The 14,961-nt window shown below is 34.3% G+C and overlaps 1 protein-coding gene across 3 annotated transcripts; it reads right to left on the reverse strand.

The window, feature by feature from the left end:
• Positions 1–3,006: 3,006 nt before the first annotated feature.
• On the reverse strand, positions 3,007–14,201 carry LOC117337134. 3 transcript variants are annotated; one of them, XM_033897959.1, is made up of 6 exons: positions 14,085–14,201; positions 13,166–13,356; positions 12,604–12,696; positions 7,353–7,502; positions 6,316–6,365; positions 3,007–6,034 (listed from the first exon to the last, which is right to left on the reverse strand). In XM_033897959.1, exons 2-6 carry the CDS (start codon positions 13,338–13,340, stop codon positions 5,948–5,950), a joined length of 555 nt encoding a protein of 184 aa, XP_033753850.1. In that variant the 5' UTR covers positions 13,341–13,356; positions 14,085–14,201; the 3' UTR covers positions 3,007–5,947. The 3 variants fall into 3 exon arrangements, with proteins under 3 accessions (XP_033753850.1, XP_033753851.1, XP_033753849.1); XM_033897960.1 differs by having other exon boundaries at positions 14,094–14,189; XM_033897958.1 differs by lacking the exon at positions 14,085–14,201 and adding an exon at positions 13,508–13,542.
• Positions 14,202–14,961: the final 760 nt, after the last annotated feature.

The raw sequence follows: 14,961 nt of genomic DNA on the forward strand, positions 1-14,961 counted from the left end.
GTGTTTATAGGTAATCATGTGTTTATAGGTAGGCTCGTGTTTATAGGTAGGCATGTGTTTATACATGTAGGTAAGCATGTGTTTATAGGTAGACATGTGTTTATAGGTAAGCATGTGTTTATAGGTAATCATGTGTTTATAGGTAATCATGTGTTTATAGGTAAGCATGTGTTTATAGGTAGGCATGTGTTTATAGGTAGACATGTGTTTATAGGTAGGCATGTGTTTATACATGTAGGTAGGCATGTGTTTATAGGTAGGCATGTGTTTATAGGTAAGCATGTGTTTAAAGGTAATCATGTGTGTATAGGTAAGCATGTGTTTATAGGTAGACATGTGTTTATAGGCAAACATGTGTTCATAGGTAATCATGTGTTTATTGGTAATCATGTGTTTATAGGTAAGCATGTGTTTATAGATATGCATGTGTTTACAGGTAAGCATGTGTTTATAGGTAGACATGTGTTTATAGGTAAGCATGTGTTTAAAGGTAATCATGTGTGTATAGGTAAGCATGTGTTTATAGATATGCATGTGTTTACAGGTAAGCATGTGTTTATAGGTAGACATGTGTTTATAGGTAAGCATGTGTGTATAGGTAAGCATGTGTTTATAGGTAGACATGTGTTTATAGGTAAACATGTGTTTATAGGTAATCATGTGTTTATAGGTAACCACGTGTTTATAGGTAATCATGTGTTTATAGGTAGGCATGTGTTTATAGGTAATCATGTGTTTATAGGTAGACATGTGTTTATAGGTAAGCATGTGTTTATAGGTAAGCATGTGTTTATAGGTAAACATGTGTTTATAGGTAGGCATGTGTTTATAGGTAAGCATGTGTTTATAGGTAGACATGTGTTTATAGGTAGGCATGTGTTTATAGGTAGGCATGTGTTTATAGGTGGGCGTGTGTTTATAGGTAGGCGTGTTTATAGGTAGGCATGTGTTTATAGGTAGGCATGTGTTTATAGGTAGACGTGTTTATAGGTAGGCATGTGTTTGTAGGTGGGCGTGTGTTTATAGGTAGACGTGTTTATAGGTAGGCATGTGTTTATAGGTAAGCATATGTTTATAGGTAATCATGTGTTTATAGGTAGCCATGTGTTTATAGGTAGACATGTGTTTATAGGTAGGCATGTGTTTATAGGTGGGCATGTGTTTATAGGTGGGCGTGTGTTTACAGGTGGGCATGTGTTTATAGGTGGGCGTGTGTTTATAGGTAGGCATGTGTTTATAGGTGGGCGTGTGTTTATAGGTAGGCGTGTTTATAGGTAGGCATGTGTTTATAGGTAATCATGTGTTTATAGGTAGGCATGTGTTTATAGGTAAGCATGTGTTTATAGGTAGACATGTGTTTATAGGTAAGCATGTGTTTATAGGTAATCATGTGTTTATAGGTAATCATGTGTTTATAGGTAGGCATGTGTTTATAGGTAGACATGTGTTTATAGGTAGGCATGTGTTTATAGGTAGGCATGTGTTTATAGGTAGGCATGTGTTTATAGGTAAGCATGTGTTTAAAGGTAATCATGTGTGTATAGGTAAGCATGTGTTTATAGGTAGACATGTGTTTATAGGCAAACATGTGTTTATAGGTAATCATGTGTTTATTGGTAATCATGTGTTTATAGGTAAGCATGTGTTTATAGATATGCATGTGTTTACAGGTAAGCATGTGTTTATAGGTAGACATGTGTTTATAGGTAAGCATGTGTTTAAAGGTAATCATGTGTGTATAGGTAAGCATGTGTTTATAGATATGCATGTGTTTACAGGTAAGCATGTGTTTATAGGTAGACATGTGTTTATAGGTAAGCATGTGTTTATAGGTAAGCATGTGTTTATAGGTAGACATGTGTTTATAGGTAGGCATGTGTTTATAGGTAATCATGTGTTTATAGGTAGGCTCGTGTTTATAGGTAGGCATGTGTTTATACATGTAGGTAAGCATGTGTTTATAGGTAGACATGTGTTTATAGGTAAGCATGTGTTTATAGGTAATCATGTGTTTATAGGTAATCATGTGTTTATAGGTAAGCATGTGTTTATAGGTAGGCATGTGTTTATAGGTAGACATGTGTTTATAGGTAGGCATGTGTTTATAGGTAGGCATGTGTTTATAGGTAGGCATGTGTTTATAGGTAAGCATGTGTTTAAAGGTAATCATGTGTGTATAGGTAAGCATGTGTTTATAGGTAGACATGTGTTTATAGGCAAACATGTGTTTATAGGTAATCATGTGTTTATTGGTAATCATGTGTTTATAGGTAAGCATGTGTTTATAGATATGCATGTGTTTACAGGTAAGCATGTGTTTATAGGTAGACATGTGTTTATAGGTAAGCATGTGTTTAAAGGTAATCATGTGTGTATAGGTAAGCATGTGTTTATAGATATGCATGTGTTTACAGGTAAGCATGTGTTTATAGGTAGACATGTGTTTATAGGTAAGCATGTGTGTATAGGTAAGCATGTGTTTATAGGTAGACATGTGTTTATAGGTAAACATGTGTTTATAGGTAATCATGTGTTTATAGGTAACCACGTGTTTATAGGTAATCATGTGTTTATAGGTAGGCATGTGTTTATAGGTAATCATGTGTTTATAGGTAGACATGTGTTTATAGGTAAGCATGTGTTTATAGGTAAGCATGTGTTTATAGGTAAGCATGTGTTTATAGGTAGGCATGTGTTTATAGGTAAGCATGTGTTTATAGGTAGACATGTGTTTATAGGTAGGCATGTGTTTATAGGTAGGCATGTGTTTATAGGTAGGCATGTGTTTATAGGTAAGCATGTGTTTATAGGTAGACATGTGTTTATAGGTAGGCATGTGTTTATAGGTAGGCATGTGTTTATAGGTACAAAGTACATGCCTTTAAATCCATATACCTTATCTGATTACATCTGATTACTGAGTCAGTATTACTGAGTATTTACTTATGATATCGCCATACTTTGTAAGGTATTACAATTATAATTGCAAAGAAAACACTCAACAAATTGTATAAACAAAAAAATAAGAGTTTTATTCATATTTATTGAATCTCGATGTGTACAGTTTGATTTTGAAGCTTTGAGTTTGAACCGGTACAACATAATAGAAAGGAATTCATATACATATAGGTTCTGATAGGATTTCTATATATTTACCAGAAGTATACAAAATAGATAGAGGTACTAAAATTGTGTTAATGGCTCTGAACCTTTTTGGTTCGTCTGCATAATTAAGTTTGTACAACAGAAAATCTTTTTTCACTTGTAATGTTCCAAGTATATTTATATGCTAGCCAACTTCTTTTATCACTTGTGAAGCATGGTTATACTGCAACAAACTGAATGTTCACTTAACCATGAAGTTTATTGATTTAATAGTAATTTCCATACCACTATGTTAAATATCACATATGAATTATGGCAACAGAAAAATACAAAGAGGATTTCAACAGTATATCTATAAGTGTATTTATCTAGATTCGCAAATTAAAGATACATCAGAAATGTGCTCGAGATTCCGTTTATCATACATTATATATTTATATGTACATTGTCCACGAGTAATTCACGCCATACATAACAAAGCCTTCAATACAATTGCAGTAACAAGAAACAAACAAATCCCCCTCCTGTAAACACATTACGTTAAACCAAGTTGATCTCGGAATCCAATGAAATATAACACAGGTACCATATTTTAAATATAAGTGATTATATCACAGTGAATGGTGACAGCCTAGTCACTCATACACATACTTGTACATTTGTATACAAAAAAATAAAACAGTCAACAACATATCTTCATCATAAGTTACAACCAGGGTATAATGACAATAACACCCGAACGCTACCAAACCAGACCACAAACTCAAAATCGATAAAAAGGGCAAAATATGAAGATATGTAGCTTTTGCATGGAGACCATTGGAAAAGCACAAGGAAAATAAGACCAGGTGCTTCGTGAGAGTAAGCGTCTTCTGCTTCATCGACACCCGCAATATAAATCTAGGTCACGACTACACCAACTGTACAAATCTAGGTAACGACAACACCCGCCATACAAATCTAGGTCACGACTACACCCACCATACAAATGTAGGTCACAACGACACCCACCTTACAACTGTAGGTCACGACGACACCCCCATACAAATCTAGGTCACGGAGACACCCACCATACAAATCTAGGTCACGACGACACCCGCCATACAAATCTACGTCAAATCCGGTCTACGTCAGAGTCTCAACGAAAACAGAACTAGGATGGTGACGACGGAACCACAAGGCACATCAATGAGCATCAAACATGTATAATGTCGTATCGCAAAAGGAAATAGAATATTTCCAAATGAGACAAAGATGTCGACCACAGAACTTTCCCATGGTCTTCATCAACTTGCATCCCTCGAAACCTTGTGTTGTTATTTTCTGTTAGTCGTCGGCATCTGTCACGGTAATCGTGATAATGGAAACATGCCATTAAACATCGAATCAACTGGAACATGTGAACACCGTAGATAGGGTGGAAAGGATGTTACTATCTAAAAATGGAAAGTTAATCATTCGTGAATGTATTCATAAAGATTATACAGTTGTCCCTGCTGTTTACATTGTAGGTAGTCTATCATACGATATATATATAAACACGCAATCAAGTTACACACGAGATCGTTATCACATCTAAAAAGCATTAAACTAATATAATGATAATATAAAGAAAGGGTGGTTATCTAGTTGATACATCACAACAATATGTCATCCAATAACACTCGAACATAACATCACAACAATATGTCATTCAATAACACTCGAACATACACCTCAATAACAAATAATATAGTAAAGATCTACTTCATCAAAATAAATGTGAAGGTAAATCTAGGTTATTATACATGTATCCTACTTTTATTGTGGAATATCCTAAGATGTCACAGACAATGAAAGTAAACCAGTAAAGCACGATACAGAATGTGTTCACGGTTGTTTATCCATGTGGAAAAGGAAGACATGGCGTTTACAAGAACATTAATATCAATAACAATATATTTAATATCTTGATGATGTATTAATTGTTTAATGTGGATGAATTCCACAGAAAAAAAATCTTCCTAATCTTATAGCAGAATTTTACAAAATCAAAATACTAAGTATATGTATATAGATAAAAACGTCTTTAAATGCTTTGCAGATTTCGTTAGCATACTGATTGTTCAATTTTATACTGTAATAATAATACAAAAAAAATCTAAACAAAATTGATGAAAAAAGTGTATGTATGTTTGACCTTCCAGGTATAAACTAGCAGAATGCAGAAAGAAATATCTGTATTTTAACTTATAGCGTATAACTGAAATAGCTCGTGAAATTGCCTTGTTTAAATACCTGTAGATAGTCCCCTGTAACTCTTTTATGTTAACATCTGTGAGGCGAGCTCTGGCACTAGTAGTGGGGCTACGGCTACATATAATATCGTGTAAATCGCTAAAACTTTGTTGCAGTATGTCAATATTTAACCTAGATAAAACGACACCATTCACAACAGGTAATGTACTGCAAGGACCCAGAGTAACACTTCCAAGGCACTTATTGGCTGTAGTACGTCAGTCACTTAGCAACCATAAACAGGAAACCTACATCTGATGCTTAGGGAATGTCCTGAACGGTGTACCATATCAAATTGTAAGGTGCACTGTATAGTAAGGCGCGGATAAATTAAAATTAAGCATGAACTATCCACCCTTAATACCAAAGCAAAATTTGTCCCTTAGCTTGTTCAAAATCTTTTATCTGAACCGTGCTTTATCGATTATTAAACCGATAAACAGACATACTCATAATATCACAGACCGTTTCTTCGAGGTTTGTTTTAACAGTGTTTAACATAACTAATTGTTTACAGTTTTTCAGACATGTACGCAGAATTGCGCTCGGTCAAATCCATTGCAGGTCATGTTTGGATTTTGACGTCAGCTTTCAGGCATAGGAACATCTGTTTTGTCTCATTGTAGACGACGATCGTGATGATGAACTCACCCTGTAGGTAGATATACCAGATACTACATAGTAACGACATAGTAACGACATAGTAATTTCGAATTAACAGCATGTCGAAGTAAGTGGTCACAAATTACCTTACAAAATTTCCTGACTTTTCCATATGAAAAATGTAGGCATACGATATTGTCTGAAAAACTGATAATAAATGAGAATTTTTACCTTAGTTTGAACAATATCTTATTCAAATACACTTACACACTACATCACAATATAATTACATCTATCAGTAGGATTGGAAAACAAGCTATAAGATCTTACCTCAGGAAGAGTAGGGATATCTGTTTTCGTAAGGGACGTCTTTATTAAATCTGAGAAAACAACAATCAATATCTATTTGAAATTCCACATAAGGAATACTAGAAATTTAACTAAGATAGCAATTTTCATGTTATATATAGGTCTGTTTTCACCAAGCTAGAAGATAATGTAAGACATAAACTCATGAATTTCCTGTGTAAAATAAAAACGCAATATATGTTAAATACATAACGTTATAAAGAATTAGGAAAGTATACACATACATATATATACATTCTATATAATTGGTCAGGTAGTAATTACGACAGTATAGACAAGTATATTGTCGATTTTTGAGGCAATCTATGCATTTATCAAGACACAAGTAAATTACAAACGATCACATAAAGACAATGAACATGGAACAGGTACATAAGCTAAAGTTTAGTACATAAACGACAAAAATATCGTTAAGCTAAAGTTTAGTACATAAACGACAAAAATAGCATTATGTTTGTGATCCCATCGTTCGATAAGTAATTCGTCAAAGGCCTGTTTTAATTAATTAGAAAACATCTTAGGTGGTGTACAGATGGCATTAATAAATAGTCAAAATAAAAAGTTGTTTATAAAAAAACATCAGTTGAATCGATGTGACGATACATGTAGTGCGTGCTTTGTAGAAAATGTTTTTGTTTTTGTTTACCTCCGCAGTTGGTTCATAGCGTCCCACAAAACTAGGCCAAACGGGTAGATATGGCAATTCCAGGTGGAAAATTCAAAAAAGCATTTGTTTTAATTTCTCTGATGATCATTCAGACATTCTTTTACAGTTTAATAATTCCTTGTATAAACAGTAGGGGACACGGAGGTATTTTATATTCCTGACCTTTCTCGGGTGTCAAACGAATACATGTCTTTCCTCCAATACAGGCAGCAATCGGGAATTTTAAACTGTGGCCTGTGATATTGCCATGCTCTCGAGACTATAAGATTCTGTCAAGAGATTTGTTAAGAAGAATATACTTTGTAAATGTTTATCAAGTGTGACCCCTTACCGTTTGCCTTAACAGGGCAGTTAAGACTTTTGAAGCCAAATTTCTGCAGACTCTGGCAGCCTCCTGTCTGATTAATCTTAAAGATAGGAGTGTCCGGAGCCACTTTGTCTGTTACGTTGAGAATGACAGTTCCCGAGTCCAAATCAACAGCTGTAACACAATACATATCTCGTCAGATGTGAATACCAGGTACCTGTACATATATGTCAGGACAGAATCTCTTTCACATTTTTTTCTCCTTTTTTTTTATCTAAAATAGTTTGGTTTTTTAATTCCAGTCCCCCGACCTCTATTACAGATTAACGGGATGAAAGTCAAGATACCGGTAACCTATTCATTTTCTCACAGACTTGCAGTCAGAGCAAGGACTGCAACACCTTTGTCGTTCAGACACTTGGTTTAACAACCTATGTGAGAGCTGGAATTTTGGGTTCCAGCAGCTGATCGGACACACCCACCCATCTGTGTGGACGGCTATAGATTGTCTTAGGAAGGACCATGCGCTGGTGGCAGCAGCATTGCTAGCAGACTCCCGTGGTGCTCCCCCTACCAAACGTGTGAAATGTGCAACGAGAGATCTACAAGTGAGACTTCGAAATTTGTGTTCGGACATTGCTTCCGGTAGGAGAAACGTTGAGGATTTCCTTCTTGGTGTGGGACACAGTATACGGTTTAAAGAACGCGCTTAAACGTTATTGTGTTATAGCAACACTGCTCACAGACTAGTGTGCTATTCATGAATCGTGGTACCAAAGACTTTTAAGATATTAAGTGAATGAACCTTAATGTGTTGTAGCCACATTGCTTGCAGACTATGTCAAGCTATGTTGTGCTGTCGTGAAACGTGATACCAAAGACATTTGAGATATAAAGCGCGTGAACTGTTTTGTACATGAAAGATATCTCATTATACAGTTTGATATCATGTGTTAGTTATATGGCTGTGTGTGATTTTAATGAATAATAACAAATTAAAAACTATGAAATCTACACCATGTTTTTGTATTCATTAATTGAAGTATGCAACATATATGACAGAAAACGTGAGTAAGTTTGTGGAAAAACATCATAATTTATTGTACAAACTTCAAGACATTTTGTTTTAAATGATAAGCTTTCCTGAAATGTTCAGCTTACTTAATAATATAAAGTTTGAAAAAATAAATTATGATGTTTAACCACAGACATATAATGCTACTCTGACAGTGAACCAAGGACCTTCATTTTCCACACAATTATTCTCCAAATTTCAGAGATAAAAACAACAATATATATACAGTTTCTGTTTTCCAAAAGTACAGATTTATATAAAGTATACCAGCTAAATTTATAATGAAGGGGCTTTTGTCCGGGGGGCTAATGTCCGGGGGGGGGGGGGGGGGGGGGCTAATGTCCGGAGGGGGGGGGGGGGGGGGGGGGCTTTTGTCCTACACTCTGTTCCATGACATCAATGGACATCGTCTCTGCCATGAGCACTTGTTTTCCGGTGGAATATTACAAGAATTTTAGGCAATCTGTTAGGACTTTAAATATTCTGAACATTCTTTTTCTCTCTCTCTCATCGGGTTTGGCTTCTGATATCCTTATTTTAATTTGTTGTGTAGTAAAACCCAAATAACTGTGATTATGAGCGACCAGTGTAGAAGATGTATCAATTTATTTTCTTTCCGTTTCATTTGTCGCCTCAATTAAGCCATTCTTGGCCATTTCAATGCTTTTATTCCTTTATTTAGGAAGTAAATCAGCTAAACATTGCATAAAGATGCTCAAAAAATCAACAAACAATTTGAACAAGAGATATTAAAGGGATCATAGCGCCCACCATTAAATGATCTTTATAAGTTTTATGTCTGACTGATCTCTCTCCTTTTCACTTCCTCTTTTCCTCTAAATAATCTGATAACAAGAACAAGTGGAACGTACATGTGCACGTGTTTAAGAAACATCCCTTCACTTCTTTTCGAGAATAAGGCGATAAAAAAATTCAATTCTCAAAATCAAAGATGGCCGCCTGTCAGCCACTTTGTTTTCATGATAAAAACCTAAATTAAATTGGCATAACTGGGGACTAGTGGGGACCTACTCATCACCTTTGAGAAATATCCTTCTGGTACTTTTCAAGAAATAGAGATAACAAACTTCAATTCTTGAAATCCAAGATGACCAAAAGTCGGCCATTTTCTTTTCCAGGTGAAAATTTGAACTTAACTTGAGACCTCTAGGTACCAAGGGGAGCCTACACATGTAGGTTGAATTTTCAATTATCAAAATCAAAGATGACCAGCTGTCGGCCAATTTGTTTTTTCTGATCAAATTCTTAATTCAATTGGCACAACTAGGGACCAAGATGAAACTAGACATGAAGTTTGAGGAATATTCCTGCAGGACAATTCACAAAATCCAAGATGGCCGCATGTCAGCCATTTTTTTTTTTTTTTTGCCTGATCGAAATGGCATTACTAAGTACCAAAGAGAACCTACTCATCACATTTAACAAATATCCCTGCTTTTTTGAAAGAACAAACTTCAATTCTCAAAATCCATGATGGAAGCCTGTCAGCCATTTTTTTTTTTTTTTTTTTTCTGACAAGAAAAATCTAGACTAAGATTGGCACAACAAAGGACCAAGGGGAACTTACACATGCAGTTTGATGTGTATCCCTCCAGTACTTTTCAAGAAATAGTGATAACAACAAAGTTCAATTATAAATTCTCAATTTCTAAATTGAAATGGAACAACTAGGGACAAAGGAGAACCTTCACATGAAGTGTGAGAAATATCTCTTCAGTACTTTTCAAGAAATAGTGAAAGGATTGTTTACGGACACACGGATGGATGAACAAAAGAAGAACAACTGACAGACGTACCACGGACGCAAAAAATACAGGGAGATTTCAGCATGAAGATGACTTACGGGATTAACACACAAATGATTAATTGACTTTAAATAAACAAACTCTTTCAGGCAATGGATGTAAAATAACATGTTACAAAGATTTTATTAATCATACAAATATAATACAGTATACAAATAGTGTTAACCTACTAACCAGTATGTCCAGACTAACTGTTAAGATAACTTACAAGCCACCATGTTCAGAATGACTGTTAGGGGATTTGTCCTTGTAGAGTTGAGTGTAAGCTAACCTTTCACCCTAGTGCACTCCTAGTGCACTACGTTTAAACTAGTAGTGCACTACGTCCAGTCAGGTGTGACTACAAATCCCCTACACAGGTAATGGACTGTGCCACTGGACACCTGTGTTAGATACAGTTTACCTGTTACATATACAGACCTGTGTAAATTGACTGCTTTATATCTGTCATCCTGACTTTACCAGGTATATTTAAATGCTGATGAAATTTTATCTTATATTAACTCCAAATAAAACTGGCTGCGGTTCTTATATGATATATTGCACAAGAGGAATTAAAACTCTATCAATTGGATTTATAGTGAGTTTTTTTATCATTTATGTTTTTAAAAAAGGTTTCATTATAGTGTAAAATTAAGGTTTATCTTCCTGATTTCAAAATTTTGATGCTATTCATTAATTTTTTTAGATGTGATTAATATACATTTTATATTAATGATTAATTCTACCTTAGGCCTTGATGACTGTTTGTAGGTTTTTTTCTCAGGTACACTGTATATGTACATATATTTTAATATTTATTATTTTATCAGACAAAAATATTTTTAAATTCAATGTATTGTTACTTCACTAATATCTGTTAATTCAACCATGAAATCATTTCATAGTACATAATCAAGAATCAAGAATCAGAAGTTTTGTATATCATATAATATCTACACAACAAGTTATGTACATGTATATGTACCTGTATGTATAATTGGTACTCTCAGGACATGCCTGTTGTCATGGCCACCTGGGCCCCAGGGCCTAAACCCCACCTAACCACCATCAACAAATTGGTGATGAATTTCATTATTTACTTGAATGTACAGCGTTATCTGCTCACAGAATTTTATATATAGACAAATACTATTGGTCAAGACCAAATATTATTAAATTTAACAAACAAATGAATATGACTTATGTTAAAAAACTAATGAAAATGTGTATTTTTATCAGATTAATTAATAACATGATTTGTCCTCCTTGATAATTAAGAATGAAAATATTTTGTTGTGAAACAGTTCCATGTATCAAATACGAACAATTGTATATATTATATTGTAAATATGTTTTTCTCTATACATCATGTCAATATGTGAAAAGAGAATAAAATGAATTTGACTTTGTATGGACCTCCATAACACCTTACCTATATATATGTATCAGCTGAGGATCACTTTTAAGGTGTGCCTGTTTTAACACCTGGCTATAGTTTTGTCAAGTCCCCAATTACCCCCCAGGGGTCCATTTATAGCATGCTGTGCCAGGCTCCTCTGCCTAACCTACCTGTAATTAGCATCTAACACTACCCATATATAATATCTACCTGTGGATGTTTTTCAAAAATGTATAGGTTTTTTTTGCGAATCTGACATAAAAAAAATAATAAATTTTTAATTACATTTTTCTTCACAATAAAGATATTCAATAAATATAGTTTATATGCGGATTTTCTTTAATTACAAGAAGAGGTAAAATCCCCATTAGTTATACTTTTAAGGTAAAGAACCATTAATCATTTTCTTAATGCAATAGGGAAACACTTAAATGGTGATCGAAATATATCCCAAAATTTTGTTTTTAAACAATATTACAAAAAAACATGTTAGCGTGAACTGTAAAAAAAACTTTGGCTTTTATATAATAGGTCCACATGATCCACATATGTATATAATATATTTGTTAGCAGGTAACTTAATATAGATGAACATTATGAAATTACAAATACAAGTGTTGTATAATTCAAGTGTTGTATGACAAGTACAGCTCCAGATATGTAAGATATATCCTACTAGCCAGTATGTCCAGTCTAACTATTTGAGGATTTGTCATTGTATGTAAGATAACCTACTAGCCAGTATGTCCAGACTAATTATTTGAGGATTTGTCATTGTATGTAAGATAACCTACTAGCCAGTAGGGCCTATGTCCAGACTAATTATTTGGGGGTTTTCCGATGTACATGTATTTAAGATAACCTACCAGCCAGTATGCCCAGAATAACAGTTATGGGATTTGTCCTTGTATGTAAGATAAGTATGTATAAGCCAGCATATCCAGAATAACTGTAAGGTGGTTTGTCGGTGTATATGTGTATGAGATAACTTACTAGCCAGCATGTCCAAACTAACTATTAGGGGGTTTGTTGTTGTATGTAAGATCTTTGGGGACCAGCTGAAGTCCATCTTATTAGCCATTGGTCCTGAAACAAAATGACATCAATATATCAAAAATGTATGAATGTTTACTATCAGACAGAAACAGTCAAATCTAGATCTATAATATATTTCAAAATAACCTTGCTCATAATTAAGACATAAAAGAACAAAAGGTTACATTATGAGATAAAATAAACAAACTTTGTAATTGTTTTCACAATGTTAGAATAGACCGAGCAATACAGGTTTATTACTTTACCAATTACAAACCAAAAAAAAAGGAATTGAAAACAATGTTTTTTAAATAGTGAATCAAGTAGTTAGTATAATCATATGGATATTTCACACGAATCTTGTTTTTTTTTTTTTTTTTTTCAATTTTTTAAAATTACATCAATACACTACATGGCTTTCCTCTATGTGTTTACAGTATATACATTATATGGTGCACCATGGACTTACATTTACATTTTAATATAGAGTTATCAACAATTAACCACCACATATATTTACCACAATTAACAGCGTGCCCACTGTCCTCTACTGTCATCTGTAGGTTGTGAGTTTTCTTGTTTCCAGAGAGCTCATATAAGGCTTGATCCCTCAAATGTGTTTTAAATCTGAGATGGCCAGCACAGGATTGTAAAATTGTCATGAAAACGCCACAGTAAAACCACACAGGAATCATGTCTGTCCCCTCCGATCTGTAAATATATTTATATTAAATAAGCGTTCATAACAATAACAACTCTTACAGAATTTAATTTCTGTCTCTTATAATGTACAGTAAACATCAGGTGGGGTGCTTACAGATTGTGAACAATTTTGATCAAAATGTAAAATCAACAAACACACCGAACAGCAATACCTCCCATCATTGCCGTTGAAAGAAACTGAAGTGACTGGTTTATACTAGACTGGCTCCCTGTCTCTAGAATATTAAAATTATAAATAAAATTGACCTTTATGATTTTGGTCACTAGGATATGTCTGATTCTAGAGTTTCAAACTAGGGGGAGATAATCTAGTATTAAAATTTAGTGGAGCAATTCTAACAAAGACGTAGGAGCTGGTGGCCAGTCTAGGTTTATACGAGCATTTCCTTGAGCTAAACCCACACGTGATCGTGTAGTCATGCATGAACGTATACGTACTGTAATTGACTTTATACGCTTGCTATTTACGTTTATGTGTCACTTAGATTTACTAATTGGTTTATCAGGATGTTATAGTGTACAAAAACATAAATAAAACAAAGTCGTATAGCAATGAATACTTTTTATACAGAAATAGTTAAACAATGACAATGGTTACCGGAACCCGAACCTGAACAATGACACACATGCATTTGGTTACTGTGCACGTGTAATACGTTGTATCAACCCTAACTAGCTACAGTGTATGTTCTGAGGGTGAATATGTTTACTTATACCGTATTTACAGTAGGTTGACAATATTCCGCGACCCTGTTGATCGAGTTGGTGAGAAGCAGGTTCCTGGTTGACAGGTTGACAATCACTTCCGTCTTTGTTGAAAACGAAACTAGCATGGATAATTAGAGTAATCTCCCATGTCACGTAAGAACGAACGCAATCGCAACAGCTCGGGGAAATTTCCGGCAACACTCGGAAATCTATTCCGAGTGTTGCCGGAAATTTCCCCGAGATGTTACGTTTCGCGATATATCTAGGTCTCACACAACTAAATATTCTACTCTATGTTATTACCGGCCACTCTATCTCCTAAGTCATCCAATTGACGTTCAAATGAGGTAAAACTTACAGCAAATTTAAGTTTTCGCTACCTGATAAATGATTTTATTGTATAGGTTCAATGCCATATAAATATAAAAGCATATCATTACTTGAAAGACAGTAATCTATGGCAACCAAAGTGGAAAAAAGTCCCCATTTATGGATATCAATGATTATCTTTTGATTTCCATAATTCATTTATGGAAACCAATAAATAATTATTGATATCAATGATTATCTTTTGATTTCCATAATTCATTTATGGAAACCAATAAATAATTATTGATATCCATAAATGAATTGTGGAATTCAATAATTCGATGTATGGTTATCAATAAATACAGTTGAGTGTAAGCTAACCTTTACACCTAGTGCACTAGTAGTGCACTTCATTTAAACTACAGGTAAACTAGTAGTGCACTGCACCCTAAGAGGTGATGAACAGCAAAATCCTCCTACAGGTAATGGGCACTGCAGTACCCAAGGCTACCTATGATTTTTACCTGTATTGTACATATAAGGCTATCTAGCAGTTATATTCAAAGAGATACTAGT

The sequence above is a fragment of the Pecten maximus genome, chromosome 11, assembly GCF_902652985.1.
Source record: "Pecten maximus chromosome 11, xPecMax1.1, whole genome shotgun sequence".
Taxonomy (NCBI): domain Eukaryota; kingdom Metazoa; phylum Mollusca; class Bivalvia; order Pectinida; family Pectinidae; genus Pecten; species Pecten maximus.